The sequence below is a fragment of the Puntigrus tetrazona genome, unplaced genomic scaffold (genome assembly GCF_018831695.1).
Source record: "Puntigrus tetrazona isolate hp1 unplaced genomic scaffold, ASM1883169v1 S000000001, whole genome shotgun sequence".
Lineage (NCBI taxonomy): Eukaryota > Metazoa > Chordata > Actinopteri > Cypriniformes > Cyprinidae > Puntigrus > Puntigrus tetrazona.
The window spans coordinates 789,999-807,249 of NW_025047681.1; the positions used below are offsets into that span (position 1 = coordinate 789,999).

Consider the following 17,251-nt stretch of genomic DNA (forward strand, 5'->3'; position numbering starts at 1 on the left):
TCTCAGACAGCAGTGTGTGACCGATCAGCCTGGCTCCCCTTGGCACGGACCCACTGCAGAACCCAGGGAAACACCCGGGACTTTATTTTTTGACACTTATTCACATGTTTTCACTTGATTGTTAATCAATCCACACTCCGGGGTCATTTTCTTGAGCTCTCCTTGTCGTGTGATTCTTACAGGGCAACATCACTGTTCTCTGCCTTTTTGTTTCAATAAAGGGTCTTTGGACCACTCTTTGTCTGGCTTGTCATCTAGGACCTGTTTGCTTTGGGAGACCCTACGAGGGGCACTGTAGCAGGTTTCCTGTCCCCATGTTAAAAAAAAACCAGAGGGACAGAGGCATTGCATGTCAGTACAGTTTAGTTCTAGACTAAATGTGAATGTGAATTAATTAATCTTACCTGCTGCAAAAAAAAAAGATTAGCATTCATCAAAATTAAATTAAATTAAAACAATTATGCAAAAACAGGTGGCAGGGGCGCAAGAGGACCGATTCAGTTTTACTCATTTTTAAGAGTTTTTCTGCATTAACTTAATTAAATTAAATTTCTGCATTAGCTTGCTTAGCACAAGCTCTCTTCTGTATTATGCTTGCGATAGTACCATTTCTTCCAACTCAATTCCTGAATGGCACTACACCTCAGACTCTTTCCCATAACACCCTGTATCTGAGACAACTCACCTGCACAGGTGTTCCCCCTCAGCTCCCTATTTAAGCAGTTTTACAGACTCACTCATGGGGAAGTCTTGTTTTCCCCAACTACATTTTTGACCATTTATCATCTCCTGTTGTTTTCTTGTGTACTGATCTTGGACTGTTCCTCCTATTCTGATTGTCTGCCTGCTCCGACATCTGCTTGTTAACTGTTTATGATTCTGGATTCTCTGTGTTTACCCCTGATCCCTGTATAATCCTGCCTGGCTGACCATCATTACAAAAGACTTTGCCAAACAAGGATCCAGCAGCTAGTCAGGTATACACACTACTGGAATCCTATTCCCCCTCAAGCAGGGTACATGATCATTAAAAGACCATGTCTGTTTGTAGCCATAGCCTACGATCTTCTGGATTTGATTCTAAAATATTTTTTTTTGTGATGGCATAAACCAGCCTCTACAATCTCAGCTGAGATGCAAGGGTCCACGGTCATCACTTGCTCATTTTGTGGACTGTGCCTTATTGACTGTTGGCTCCTTATTTACTGTGGGTTTCGAAGGGGGAGGACGGTGACGCTGCTTTCATCACTGAAACAGCAGCCACAATAACACCCCATCACATCACTGCTGATCTTCCTGAGTCACACCATGAATGATCATCCAGAGCCATATCATGTCTCAGCTGTTCATCAGGAGAAGATTCACTGATGAGCTAATTATTCAGAGCCAAGTCACATCTCTGCTGATTGTAATATGTTTGGTCATTTCCTGTCTGTTACACTCAGCTTCTCAAGTTCAAGCTTTCAGTATCATTATTTAATATCTAGTGTGAGAGACATTCGGCTGATGTCTGCACTTAAAGCCACATTTTTAAACCTAATCAATCTAACACTTCTGCTCTTGAACTTATTTCCCTACCTAAGACGCCTCGCATGATGGGGATCGAGTTATGTTGCAGTTTGCCTACACCAATACTGTTTGGGATGGCGGCATCCACTGTGGCAATCGAGGCTGCAAAACCTCTAGAGGTATTGACACACGCTGCTGTGCTCCTTGAGGTGGTGGCAGGTAAAGAGGCTCCTCTGAACTCAAGTCTTGTTCATGTCAGTCCCTGGGGCCGTGAATGCTCTGTCTGTGTTGTCTGTCTCTACCTCTCTTATGTCCCCATCCCTATTATGATGTCCTGTTCATTCTGTTTCGCCCTGGTGGCTTCTTGTTCCATCTGCTCTGCCTTTGAGGTTCTTCTTCCTACTCCATTCTGGTGGGCTAATGGTCCATCTGCTCCTGTTCCACCATGAATATGCTTTGGTTCCGGGATCTTCAGCATGGACCTGGCCCTCCATCCTTCCCCTGGTTTCGCCTCTATACCACAACTCACCTGGATTGTGATTAAAGCACCTGGAACCCACTCCTTGGGGTGCTATGACATGATCTGGTCCCTGAGCTTCCGCCTGTAACCATTAAAGGTCACCTCATCTTCTCAATCGCACTACACCTTGGACTGCATTTCCCATAACACCCCATACCTGAGACTTCTCACCTGCACAGGTGTTCCTCATCAGCTCCCCTATTTAATCAGTGTTCACAGACTCATTTATTAGGGATGTCTTGTTTTGCAACAGCTCCAATTCTGAGGGCTTATCAGCCCTTGTTGTTTTCTTTGTGTATTGGTCTTTTACTGTTTCTTGTATTTTGATTGTTTGCTGCCTACCTAGTAGCTGTTTATGATTGTGGATTCTCTGTATCTACCACTGATGCCATTGTGTAACTATGCCTGTCCGACCTCAAATAAAGCTCATCGGCTTGCCTTGACTCCATTATTAAAGTGTCAGCCAAGTTAAAAAATGAATAACTTACTGGAATCTAGTGCTTACTTGAGAAGTGAACCAATTCATTCTAACTTGGTGAACTGGTTTGACCAGTTCACTAAGAAAAGCAATCTATTTATGTACTATTGTTTAGTGGAACAAAGTGTCTCAGTGAATTCATCACACCCATCCCAACACTCTCAGTTACAGTTAAAACTTTGTGGCGCACAGAGAATGGATTAATTCTGAGAACTGATTATTGTTCTCTAAACTGAAAGTACTTTCAAAGGCAAGTTGTCAATTAATCTGTCAAGTTTGAAAGGAAAATATTTAACCAAGTTTTAATTCTATGTTGTTGCAAAAGGGAGATATTAGTTTTGATGAACGTATTTACATGAAATGTCTTTCCAATTGTTAATATTGACTCCTGCAGAGCATGTATGGATACAGAATTTTTTCTACCATGGAATTTGGTGACTTGGAATTTGTGTTTTTGTGTTATCAATATTAAACAATATATTTGAATGTATATTTTTCATATTTAATATTGTATGTTATTACATGAATGTATATTATTCACAATGACAAATATGCATTCACATGGTCAGTTTTGGGGGTGATGCATTACAAAAAACGCAAGTTATGTAATAAGAACAGTTTTTTCAAGTAACTACTAAAATTATAATTTTTTTAATTTGCAAGAAAACATCTGAGTTACTTTTTCAAAAAAACGACTGTGCTGTTTTTTATTTGCTGAAGACTATTGAACCTTCTTTTTTTGTATTCCACTGTACTGACATGAATTTACTTTTCCTTCAGCCTAAGGTTTATTCATTGCACTTTTTGGTGTGAAAAGTTGCATTTGCTATAAGCAGAACTTTTTATGTTATAAACAAACAATCACACCCTGCTCATATTTAAAAAGTAATACGAAAGTAACTCAAAATTAATGTAAATTTAAGTTACTTTTTTAGGGAGTATAACAATATTGTAATGCATTACTTTTAAAAGTAAGTTTCCCCAATACTGCACATGGTTGAGAAATTTTACTTAACTTTATAATTATATAAATAATTATAATGATATTTGTTTATCCATTAATATGTCAATATACTGTATGTAAGCACTTTATAATAATATCCAGCTGTAAGGCATTTATAAGTGATTAGTGAATTTTTTATTTTATTTTATTTATATAGTGCTTTTAACAACACAGGTTGCATCAAAGCACTGTATGGTATAAGATTGAAGAATATAATGACAGGGATGTATAATGACGAGAGTGACCAATTTCTTATTAAATGCAGAGACGGTCTCTGTAATCAATTCAACGATAATCACTAGAAGTTAAGTGTCCCCAACCAAGCAAGCCAGAGGCGACAGCGGCAAGAAAACAAAACCCCATCCATACAGAATGGAGAAAAAAAAACCTTGGGAGAAACCAGACTCAGTTGGGGTCAGTTCTCCTCTGACCGGACGCCCAGCACTTAACTTCCAGTTCAATTTTAAACGCGGTGTGTCAGATAGTGTAAATGACTTAATAATAAAAAGTGTGTTGGTGTGTTATGTGTAGGCCAAGTTAAAAGATGTGTCTTTAATCTAGATTTATGAAGCAGTCATGTTTTATAGATCGTAATCATAATCTAATCACTTTATCAAAATTAGCATTGTTTATTAATCATTTGAAAGAATAATCATGTCTTGTAAATGATTAGGTCATCATTAACTAATCACTTGTAAAGACTTGTACATAAATGAACAAAACATACATAAATTGTTAGCATATCAGTAATTGCTGATGAATGTTTTGTAAATTATTATAAAGTGTTACTGTTATATTGATTGAGTAAACTCCACAACAGACCTGCTGAGCATTTGGCATTACATCAGAACTGAAATGACAGGACAGCTTTCAGGAACTATTCTTCTCATTTCATTCAGGAATCTCGCAGGTGGAGACTGAAAATAAAGACAAACTGAAAATGGCAGAAAGACTTTCTGGTAAGCTCGGTTCTGTGTATCAAATATATTAGTAAACTTATAATATGTATACTGCTTATAAATATCAGATTAACTTTATGATTAATCTGAAGATGAAGCTTAAAATGTACATTACTGAAAAATGGGAAAATGTACAAACAGCCTACTGCTTGCATGGCAGTGACTATGTTGTTACTATGTGACTATGTTGGCAGTGACTGTTGGTACACGCACCGTGGTAACCGTCTAATAAGTATAACAAAGAGTAACATGATCAGATTTGCTAACATCCTTGTAGCTCTTGTAGTACCAGCTGCAAACAAGGAAACTATGTTTGACAGGTCCCAAAATATATGAAGTAATCTAAATTATATAAAGTAATCAAAACCTACAAGACTAGCTAATATGATTATACTATAATTATATATATATATATATATATATATATATATATATATATATATATATATATATATATTGTGGTGGGAGGAGTGACAGACACAGTTTTTATTTTTATTAATTCAAATTCTAATTTTTTTTGTCACATACACATACATACATGGTACGACATTCAGTGAAATGTTTTTTTACAACCGTCCAGCGTCTAGTCCAGTGACTAGTGCAATATTGTCCAGTGTAATTGTCCAATTTTAAGTGGCGAGTATCTGGGGAAAGAAAGGGTGAACATGGGATTCCTGGTGATTAGGTGCTGGGTGTTTTCTGGTTCAGACTCCGAATGGCCTGCGGGAAGAAGCTCCTCCTCATTCTCTCTGTGTTTGCCTTCAGGGAACGAAAGCGCTTTCCTGAACGCAACAGAGAAAAGAGTCCATTGTTGGGATGGCTGAGGTCTTCCACGATCTTCCTGGCCCTGGTACAGCACCGCTTGTTGTAGATGTGCTGCAGCACAGGGAGCTCAGTGCGGATGGTGCGCTCAGCTGACCATTAACAAAAACAAAAATATTAACAAAATATTTTTTTTTAACAAAATAATATTAACAAAAATATAAAAAAATAAAGTGTCCAGGGGAACGGGTTTGGGGCACGAGGGGCGGCGGCTTCGTCCCGCAGCTTCTCCTTCACATATACATATAACATTGTTACGGGGTGAATAATCACACGACAAAGAGAGCTCAAAATAAAATCCACGGAGGGTCGTTTTATTTACAAAGTAAACAGTGAGTCACGTGGTGAATCTGGTGCTCAGCAGTGCTCTCTTTTTTTCCCTCAATAGTGCAGTGGGTCCGTGTGGTGCTCCGTGAGGCTGATCGGTCACACGCTGCTATCTGGGAAAAGTACAGGAGAGATAACATTAGTTTCTTCTTGCATGGAGTCGATGCTCCACTTCTGGTATGCCATGTGTGGCTTTATAGCCAGGCCAGGATGAGCTGCAGGTGTGACCGAGCAGCCGGTGATGGGTGCAGCCAGTCTGTTGCCAGGGTGACGCTGATCGTTCCTCGGCACACACGTCTCTCTGATGACCACTGGAGGGAGCATTCTGTGGTGCACTGACTTTCTGAACTGCATTTCCCATAATGCCTTTACTGTAATCTGATTACCTGCCCAGGTGCATCTCGTTAGATCTGCCTGTGTACCCCGATTCGGATACTGTCTGCCTGCCTCGACCCTTTATTGATTATGATTCTGCCTGTGGCATCCCTGTTATTGTTCCATATTAAAGAGCATGCAAATGTATCCGACTGACTCCTCATTACTTTGTAAGCATTGTAAACCACCAGTACCCATGCCCCATACACGGGACCAAGAACCTATGCAACTTTGTTTTTCAAGACTATCTGAGAGTGAAAGAGAGAGATGCCAACTGAACCATCTGTGCTTCTACTGTGGTACCACAGCACATCGAAGCCTAGGATGCCTGCACAAACACCAAGCATCCAGGAAGAATATTGAACATTTTTCATTACTCACTGATAGAACCCTCACTCATAGAACAACTCACTGTTCCTTAACCTAACAGTCATGATAGACTCTGGAGTTTTGAATCCGATGACAGCAGCGGCGTAGCCAGATTCAACATTCCCACTCAACCCTGTAACCCTCCTATGAAAATCAAACCCATAAATGATACATTCATTGGCAAGGGAATCACAAACCAGACCCATCACCTCCAAGTAGGCATATTCCATCAAGAATCCATATCCCTGTATGTAGTCAACTCCCTGAAGCATGAGGTAACTGAAACCATGTCTGACTATTAATATTGAAAGTACAGAGACCTATCAATCTGTCAACACCCCATCCTGTTATCAAGATCTCCTTGAAGTCCTTAGTAAAGTCAAAGCCACAAAACTTCCCCCTCATCGATCCGTAGACTGCACTATTGAGTTACTCCCTTATCCCATGCCACCCAAAAGTAAAGGTTACCCATTGTCACAAACTGAGATTCTGGCTATGGAGGAATACATATCAGAGGCTCTCAAATCCGGTTTCATCCACCCTTCTACTTCCCCAGCCGCAGCAGGTTTCTTCTTCGTGGAAAAGGATGGAGGATTATGACCCTGCATTGATTATCATGGACTCAACAATGTCACTAAGAAATTCCGGTATCCACTTCCTTTAATCCCATCTGCCCTGGAACAGTTACGAGGAGGCCACCATTTACACCAAGTTAAACCTGAGGAGGCGCACAACCTAATCAGGATCAAGGAGGGTGATGAGTGGAGAGCTTTTCTCACCACTAGAGGGCACTACGAGTATCAGGTAATGCTGTATGGGCTTGCTAACTCATCAGCTGTCTTCTAATCCTTCATTAATGAAATCTTCAAGGATATCCTCAATCAGTTTGTTATTGTCTACATCGACAATATCATTATCTATTCCAAGTCTGAAGCCAAACACATCAATCGTGTAAGGACAGTTTTGTCACGACTCCTAGAGAATCAACTGTACGTCAAAGAGAAATGTGAGTTTCAAATTTGGAGAGCTTTCTGTAAACAGTTGTATATAATCGTCAGTCTCAACTCAGGATATCACCCACAATCTAATGGTGAAATAGAATGTTTGAACAAAGAGATCAGCAGATACCTGAGAACGTACTACAGCCTGGAGCAACACAGGTGGTTGGAATTTCTACCATGATCTGAGTATGCTCAAAACTCTCTCACACTCCTCCACAGGTCTCATCCCCTTTCAATGCATTCTGTGATTCCAACCCCCTATGTTCCCATGGTCCCATGTTTGAAAATTCTGTTGACTCTTTGTTGTGATGGACACACTACTGACTCGAAGAAACTTTGCGAGTACACATTAATTGAATAGAACCCTAACCCTACCAGTCTACTAATACACTACTAACACTCTAATGAGAGTAGGTGCAATATTACTTATAATCAACAGAATGCGTTAAAGGGGTCATCGAAATGTGAAACCATAATTGGTGTATAACATTGCAGATTTGTTTTTTACATTTGATTTCATTTTATATATGTCTATATAAGAAGATATAATAAGAACACTTTCTAAATCATCTCATGAACCACTGACAACTAGTAACTAACTGGTTTGTAAATAATATAGTGCTTTTAATTTAGGAATGATTAACTGATCTTTAATAAAGAATGAAAATACAGTTATGATATACTGTATATGCTTATAAATCAAGAATAAAGCGTCTGTTTATAACCTGCTTACTAATGTTTATTAATATAGGAACAACGCTGTAAATGGTTAATTAACTACTTACTAAAGCATAACTTATGATTCATTGTGTGTAATTATTAAAAAGTGTTACCCAATTAAGCGATGACTTAGAATAAAGTAACAGTGTCTTCTCGTTGTAACAGATATACGGATTGTGCTGTTGGGCAACACTGGATCAGGAAAAAGTGCATCAGGAAACACCATCCTGAATGAAGACCTTTTTGATGCGAAAAACTCTACAGGATCAGTTACAGAAAACTGTATCAAACAAGAAGCAATTGTGGATGGACGCAGCATATCAGTTATTGACTGTCCAGGTCTGTTTGACACTCGAGATCAGAGTAAAGAAATGCTGCGACATGTAACGAGGCAGTGCATGAACCTATCTTATCCTGGGCCTCATGCATTTCTGCTGGTCATGAAACTGGGTGTGAAATTTACAGAGCAGGAGAAGAATGTTATAAAATGGATTCAGGAGAACTTTGGAGAAGATGCCATCAACTACACCATCATTCTGTTCACTCATGCTGACAAGCTGAACAGCAAGCCTATAGAGACATATATTGGTAAAAGCAATGAGCTAATGCAATTGATCAAGGCCTGTTGGGGAAGATATCACTCATTCAACAATGAGAACAGAAATAATCGAGATCAGGTCACAGAACTTCTGCAAATGATACGTAAAATGGTTCTTTTTAATGGAGGAAAGGAGTATGCTTTTCAGATATATAAATAAAAGTTAAGCTAAAAGCTCAGCTTTAAAAGATTGCACCGAGTAGCATTTTGTGACGGTAAAACTACGTTTCTGTAAATTAGATCAGATTAACAAGCAGAATCACATTTTTGAGATTTGCTGCCTTTTTTTGCTTGCCTTTATCACATGGCACACAATATACAATAACATTCACAGTAATGTTAAGAAAAATTTTATCACATAATACAGATTTTTTTTGTATGTTTCCGCCTTTCATTTATTTTAAACAGCTGATATTTTCCACTTAAAGTCCATTAAAGCACTGGCACTAGAACGTGATTGTATTTTGTCCTTATAAACCTGTGAAATGTATTTAAATGATGTACATTATTCCCCAGTGACCCATGCTTTGTGCCAAATATGAAGCATGATGTATCAGATTAAACACAAAATAAAGCCTTTTGCATAACTGAATTCTTGGAGTAAAATAAATAATAAAAACATTTCTGCGTTAACCGAAGGTCTTTGCACATTGCATTTAATGCACGGGTTTTATACAGGATATAACATACGTTTTTATATGTCGGAAACTGCTGAGATGACCGTATGCAATGCTCTTTCATTGGGTGAATTTATAAATCATAGCAGAAACACATTACATAGTTTACGCATACATTACTACATACCACATATTTTCAGAATAGGTACCCTGTAGTGTAAAACACTTCCTTATTTCCTAAAACATTGCATATTGTTTCCTTATACCTATGAGTATACTTGCGCTCGTTTTATCGCATCTTGAGTATTGCCCTATGGCACATCTGAGAAACACTTATGTGCTTATAAATGTGTAGGTGTATATTTTAAGTGGTGCTACTGCTGAGATGTATAGTTTGTGATGTGATGTTAATTTACATAACTTTAATTAAAACGACAGAGTGTCTTATGTCTAACACTAATATATTTGTTAAAGTTTCATGAAAAGTACCATGTTGTGTCACAATTACTGAATTTGCATGCAATAGAGTACACTTCAATAATAAATAACATGATTATTATTTCAATATCTTATTTTATTTCCAGTTTTGAAATCAATGAGAGCAAAGAACACATTATCAAAGACGATTATGAAATAATAGACTTTTTATTCAGATGCACTAAGAAATACAAATAAATGAGTGTTACTTTGTTAAAAAAAACAATATACAATCAAGCTTTTTAAAATGTTAATTCGTTCAGACCTAATAAAGAAGTTCTTTGTGCAGTACTAGAAAATTTTCTTTTCATTCAAAGCCTCTGGTGGGAACATTTTTGAACATTTCTCCTAAATGAACAAAAGTGACACGCTTCTAATCATTCATAACATCAACCTTCATTTCAAACTCATTTCCAAGCAGTAGGAACTAATAGCCTACAGATGCCCATAGCTACTATTACAACTATTGTTGCGACTATGAATGTTAATATTTTTCTTGAAAAACTGTACAAGCCATTGGTTACTTTTTCAAAGATTAATTTTCTCTGGACATGTGTATACACAGAACGAGTGTAGTACTTTCCTGCATTCCTCTCCACCATTTTATCCATCTTTTCCAGTAGTTCTTTGACCTGAGACCGATTTGCTCTGTGGTCATTTTCTAATGAATGATATTTGCCGGCGCAGCTAATAACAAAGTTTCGCAGATCTTCATTCTCTTCTACATGATCCTTCAGTGTTTTATTCTTCAGATATTTGGCATGAGTGAAGAGAGTGAAGACGTAGCGTGATGCTTCTTCTCCAAAGTTCTTCTGAACCCATTTTACTGCGTTCTTCTCTTCATCTGTGTACCTCTGATCCAGTCTGATGACCAGCAGGAACACGTGAGGACCAGGAGCAGACAACGCCATGCACTCCGCTATTTTAGCCTTCAGTTTGTCTTCAGTCATCATTTCAGATTTCACATCCTTCTTTTCACCCATCCATGTGTCAAACAGTCCTGGAGTGTCAATTATGGCGACATTCCTTGAACCTATTTTTGAGTTTCTCATCTCACATTCTTGAGTAACTGATTCTGGATTGAAGTCTTCACGAAATGCATTTCTACCCAGAATTGTGTTTCCTGTAGCACTCTTTCCTGATCCAGTTTTGCCCAGCAGCACAATCCTCAGATTCCCTAAAGAAAGAGACTTGTTTTAATAAATAGTATATTTAAAATGTTTCTGTCAGGGATGCTCACACAAAAAGAACCGTTTGCCGTTTTATTTAAAATAAAAAATAACCAAAAACAGATAACGACGAAAAAAGAGTGCCCTCTGGTGGCTAAACCGGCCACTTAAAACTGACTGTGATAGGTAAGAAATGTTAGGATTCGATAGCCAATCACAAATGTCCATGTGTATGAAATTTGAAGAAACAAAACAACCAACCAGCTAACTCTATTTGTTACAGTAAAATTTGTATTATTTTTTTTGTTTGTGTTTTCACATTATTACATATTCCTTAATGTTACATATACCTTTTAATAAATGTATGTAGTAAACTGTAACAATAAGTTTAAATCTGTAAATTTGAACTGTTTTGTGTATTTAAGTAGGTTTAAATGATTAAGAAATAAAGAAATATATATATAAATAAATATATATATATATATATATATATATATATATATATATATATATATATATATATATATATATATATATATATATATATATATATATATAGTGACAGTGCAATATCTTTCCATTCAGCTGTTATAACATCATTTATTTTGGTAAAAGTTAAATGTATTAAATTGAACTGACCTGTAATAGTAGACATTTCTGCACAAAGCCTTGTAATGTATAGCTGTATAGTTGGTTCTAGAATCTCTTCAGTAATTTTCAGTGTTCTCTCTTTCTCTTTCTCACAGTGACTCTCAGCACTATGGTTACCTCCTTTTAAATGTGATCACATGACTGAAACTGCAAAACTGTTTTGATTTAACACTGATGCATAATGATATTTCTCACTTTATTTTATTTGCTAAGCATTTTTATTTTAATATTATATATTGGTTTATTTTTATCATTAAACCTTTGTGCATTTTCAATACAAATTCAACTAGCTGATAAACTCTTTCCCCCCAAATCTTTACCCATTAGGCATTAAGTATTAATTACATTGTACAAAGAAGAAAGGAAAACAACATTTTGTATTCCCTACTTGCATTTTTCAAAAAATGACAAGGTTGCCAGATTGCATAGAATTTCTAGTGCATTGTGGTACTCTCATTAAGACCCTTAAAGAGAGTATCACAATATCATATTTAACCTGGCCGTAAACTAAAACTCTTAAACAAATACACTGGTGAAAAGGAAGCCTAATATTATCCTGGGACAATGGAGACCTCTGTTGGTTTTGTACAGTAAACAGAAACCAGAAATGTATGTGCCTTTGAGTACACTCACTACAACTGTACAGCTTTTTAAAAGAGCGCTCCACTTTATTGGAAATAGGCTTATTCTCCAACTCCCCCATAGTTAATAGGTTGAGTTTTACTGTTTTTAAATCCATTCAGCCGATGGATAGGACTTGATAGTGATAGGACTTTTAGCATAGCTTAGCATAAATCATTGAATCCAATTAGACCAGTAGCATGGCGTTCAGAAATGACCAAAGTTTCAATATTTTTCCTATTGAAAACTGCATTAGAGCAAGGCCTTTTGAGGTCTGTGAAGGTTACACCTCTTGTGGGTCAAACGTTGTTTAATTAAATGGAAAGGCATGCCACAATTGAAATGATTTCATTTTGACATGACATGGTCCACAACTGTGCCGCCTTTGATCAGCGTTGGAATTATTGGCACCTTTATCATACTGCAAAACTAATTCTGTAGAAGTTATTATGCAGGTGTCAATGTCCTTTAACATGCCAGGACAGTAACATTTTTATAGATATTGCATTTCGTGTTTTTTTTCTGTCCAGTCCGCCCCACACACAACTTTTACTGTAATCTGTTGCTTAGACAAATTGACAAAGAAAGTGACAAATACAGTAAAAAACTAAGTCTTTTCAGTGTTCGTGTCCTCACAATGGATAGCACATGTTGCAGCCAACTACAAACTAGTATATTCCATACTATACTAAACAGTAAAGCTTTAAAGCAGTAAAGTTTTGGAATACCCATAAGGGTATAAACCGTATCTTTTATAATTTAATATTTGTTTATATATGACAGGATACATAACAAATTTAGCATAATAACCCAGCACAATCAATACCTTACTATATCAGCATGATGATACAGTAACTTATCAACACAAGCAAGACAATCATGATGAAATGATTTTAACAAAATACTACTAATAAAAATACTATACCACTATACAACAAAACTGTTAAAAAGTAATGCAAAGCTAATGGACAAAAAGTATGGAGTGCTGAAAGTGAAGTGATTTATGTTGTGGCAGAACGTTGTTTCATATATAATAGGTTGAACACCTGATATGTAATTTTAAACAATTGAATAGTTTGTTTCTTTGTTTTGTTGCAAAGAATGGAACTGCTTCCGTATCAATGACAACGCTATTTCCTCACACATTGTATTCTTTTAATCTAGAATTAAAGTCTAGATCTAGTGGTGGAGAATACAAATGAGATATTACACCATATTAGTAACTACAATCTTTTATTAAGTATGACAATTTCGCAACTTGCAAAATTACATTAAAACAGTTGACAGAAGACTCCTGGTGACTGCCACCGAAATATCGCCCAAAGATGTCACAGATGACTTAAGTCTGATGACTCAAATAACAAGGGCAACTTTTTAGCCTTTTTAGGGTTGATTGCTAAACATGATACCCTAATAGAGAAGTGTATGAAATACTTAAATGCCTGGCAGAAATGGTTCAAGCTGACAAAAGTTTGAGAAAGTCAGGTTTTCGGTATAATTCTTGATGAAACCAAAAGGAGGAGCAAGTTTTGCCGGTTATCAGGTATTGCTACGATGGGATAATAAATTACAGCTTTTTTGATTTTACAAAGACTGACATCTTAAATGCTGCATGTCACGTCTTTGGACTCTTTTGTTGTCATTTTTGTCTTGTACCATGTGCTCTGTGTGCCCTACTTTCCGTTCCTGTTAATTGTGTCATTGTCTTCAGCTGTTTCTTGTTAATTTAGTCAATTACCTTGTGTATTTAAGTCCTGTGTGTTTGCATTCAGTTTGTCCGAATGTCGAGGTTAATACGTTGTTCTGCCTGCCTGCATATTATTGTTTTGTCTCTTTGAAGAAGATTAAAACTGTTTAAGTTTATTTTACTTGTCGAGTGCTCCTTCACGCTAAACCACAACGTGACACTGTAGGTCTTACCAGCTTGGTACTAAATTCTTTAAAAACATAGACTAAAATATCGTACCAACCTGGTTGGTCAGTGTTATGACGGTCCTGCCGAACACTGATTCAGTTGAAACAATTGTGACGCTGTTTCACCGAGATTTAACACTGAGATATAAACTATAATTTGTGTATTTTGTATTATTAGTTCATAATAAAACTTGCTGTACATGATTTGCAATCATATGGCATTAAAAAATCCATATTCCAAAGAAAAGCTTTGAAACAGTTCTGCCAAATGAAAGGAACAATCCTTTTTTTGTGCTTGAACCACCACCTGTCCACAAAAATGGTGTCTTCAAAGAATAGAGACTTCTTGCGGCCATTTACATTTCTAAGAATGTAAAAGTTATTAGGATCAGAACTGAGCTCCTGCACAGTATTTTCTTTGTTTCTGATAAGCCAGCTCATTCATTTCTGGTTAACTGACAGCTAATGTGAATGCCATTTTACATTTGCTGAGTTCAGAATCTGCTTCACTCAAAGTCCTTGAACAAACAGGAGAAAGGATTTAAGGACAAAAATGAAACGCTAAAATGAGATGACTGTCAGCGCTGTTCTGGAGATTAAGTAAAACCGACGTCATTTCATATACACATTGAAAAGTTAAGGTAGACAATTTGGTTTAAAATTGTTGAATGTTTTTCATACTTTTATTACTTCTGTAAAAACACATAATGGCATTGAATTTTGCACATTTTATTTTTATTTGTTTAATTGCATCAAACATCAAACAAAACTGTGAATTTCAATGCATTTCAGGGAAGCTTTAAAACAAATATTTAGTAACAATTTACACCTGTTTCACACTACAGAATTTTTAGCCTACAATTTTTCCCTCCAGAGAATCGGAGCAAAAATCTTGTTGAGCACCTTGACCAGTCCCATTGTTCTATCCGGATCATCTGGTAATGTGAGGCGTCCGCTGATGGAACTTTGCACATCCTGGTCTGTTTGCGCACAAATCGGGGCCACTACGATCATATCAAACGTGTTTGAGATTTAGGTTTTTAATCGGGATGATGGAGGCTATATGATTACGTCAGCAAAACAGCTGGTGTTGGATAATGGACAACACAGCTGCCTGGAAGTTACTAGTACCGTATGCCTAGCAAGACCTTAATTAGCTAGTTCATGTGTGTCTGATTATAGTTGCCGTTAAATTCTGCTCTAGAATTGTGGTCGATTGCATTTATCATATAAAACATAAACATAAAATTAACATCTGCATCCTAACTCAAGCTACTACTAACATGCAGGAGCTTAGTAATTATTTTTTCTATTAAGATTTATTTTAAGGAAAATTACTAGAAGGGTGTAAAGAATTCAAAAACGTGAAGTGTGTCACGTTCTGACCATATCCAGTAGTTTTAAACCACAATTGAGTCTCAACAGGTAACACCACCCCTTCTCCACAATCTTTCAGAAACACATGAAGATCCACCCGCAAGGACTGCCTCCAAAGAGTAATCAGGAGCAGTACTGAAAATATCCCTAATGCTACATCCTCAACATCAGGAAAAAGAATGACAACCCTAAAAATTCGTCCCCATCTAAGGTTTCTTGGAAGATGTCCTGAAGTGTTTCTTTGCTTGTGTGACGGGACTAAGTGATTGCCATCGGTCTTCACCTATCAGGGAGTTGTACAGGTCCTTCTCAAAAAATTTAGATTTAGAATTTTAGAAATTAGACTTTCATATATTTTAGATTCATTACACACAACTGAAGTAGTTCAAACCTTTTATTGTTTTAATATTGATGATTTTGGCATACAGCTCATGAAAACCCAAAAAATTAGCATATCATGAAAAGGTTCTCTAAACAAGCTATTAACCTAATCATCTGAATCAACTAATTAACTCTAAACACCTACAAAAGATTCCTGAGGCTTTTAAAAACTCCCAGCCTGGTTCATTACTCAAAACCGTAATCATGGGTAAGACCGCCGACCTGACTGCTGTCCAGAAGGCTATCATTGACACAGAAAGAAATTTCTGAACGAATATGCTGTTCCCACAGTGCTGTATCAAGGCACCTCAGTGGGAAGTCTGTGAGAAGGAAAAAGTGTGGCAGAAAACGCTGCACAATGAGAAGAGGTGACCTGAGGTGACCTGAGGAAGATTGTGGAGAAGGACCGATTCCAGACCTTGGGGACCTGCGGAAGCAGTAGACTGAGTCTGAGTACATCCAGAGCCATCGTGTACAGGCGTGTGCAGGAAATGGGCTACAGGTGCCACATTCCCCAGGTCAAGCCACTTTTGAACCAGAAACAGCGGCAGAAGCTCCTGACCTGGGCTACAGAGAAGCAGCACTGGACTGTTGCTCAGTCGTCCAAAGTACTTCGGAAATCAAGGTGCCAGAGTCTGGAGGAAGACTGGGGAGAGGGAAATGCCAAAATGCCTGAAGTCCAGTGTCAAGTACCCACAGTCAGTGATGGTCTGGGGTGTCATGTCAGCTGCTGGTGTTGGTCCACTGTGTTTTATCAAGGGCAGGGTCAATGCAGCTAGCTATTAGGAGATTTTGGAGCACTTCACGCTTCCATCTGCTGAAAAGCTTTATGGAGATGAAGATTTCATTTTTCAGCACGACCTGGCACCTGCTCACACTGCCAAAACCACTGGTAAATGGTTTACTGACCATGGTATTACTGGGCTCAACTGGCCTGCCAACGCTCCTGACCTGAACCCCATAGAGAATCTGTGGGATATTGTGAAGAGAAAGTTGAGAGATGCAAGACCCAACACTCTGGATGAGCTTAAGGCCACTATCAAAGCATCCTGGACCTCCATAACCCCTCAACAGTGCCACAGGATGATTGCCTCCATGCCACGCCGCATTGAAGCAGTCATTTGTGCAAAAGGATTCCCAACCAAGTATTGAGTGCATAACTGAATATAATTATTTGAAGGTTGACTTTTTGTATTAAAAACACCTTTCTTTTATTGGTCGGATGAAATATGCAATTTTTTTTAGATGGAATTTTGGGTTTTCATGAGCTGTATACCAAAATCATCAATATTAAAACAATAAAAGGCTTGAACTACTTCAGTTGTGTGTAATGAATCTAAAATATATGAAAGTCTAATGTTTA

The 17,251-nt window shown here is 37.4% G+C and overlaps 2 protein-coding genes across 2 annotated transcripts; one reads left to right on the forward strand and one right to left on the reverse strand.

The window, feature by feature from the left end:
• Positions 1-2,638: 2,638 nt before the first annotated feature.
• LOC122331504 (GTPase IMAP family member 9-like) lies at positions 2,639-9,273 on the forward strand. The gene is made up of 3 exons (XM_043228937.1): positions 2,639-2,757; positions 4,410-4,469; positions 8,249-9,273. Exons 2-3 carry the CDS (start codon positions 4,451-4,453, stop codon positions 8,839-8,841), a joined length of 612 nt encoding a protein of 203 aa, XP_043084872.1. The 5' UTR covers positions 2,639-2,757; positions 4,410-4,450; the 3' UTR covers positions 8,842-9,273.
• Positions 9,274-9,877: 604 nt separating this feature from the next.
• Positions 9,878-11,683, reverse strand: LOC122331499 (GTPase IMAP family member 9-like). Its single transcript, XM_043228933.1, has 2 exons — positions 11,584-11,683; positions 9,878-10,952 (listed from the first exon to the last, which is right to left on the reverse strand). Exons 1-2 carry the CDS (start codon positions 11,597-11,599, stop codon positions 10,183-10,185), a joined length of 786 nt encoding a protein of 261 aa, XP_043084868.1. The 5' UTR covers positions 11,600-11,683; the 3' UTR covers positions 9,878-10,182.
• Positions 11,684-17,251: the final 5,568 nt, after the last annotated feature.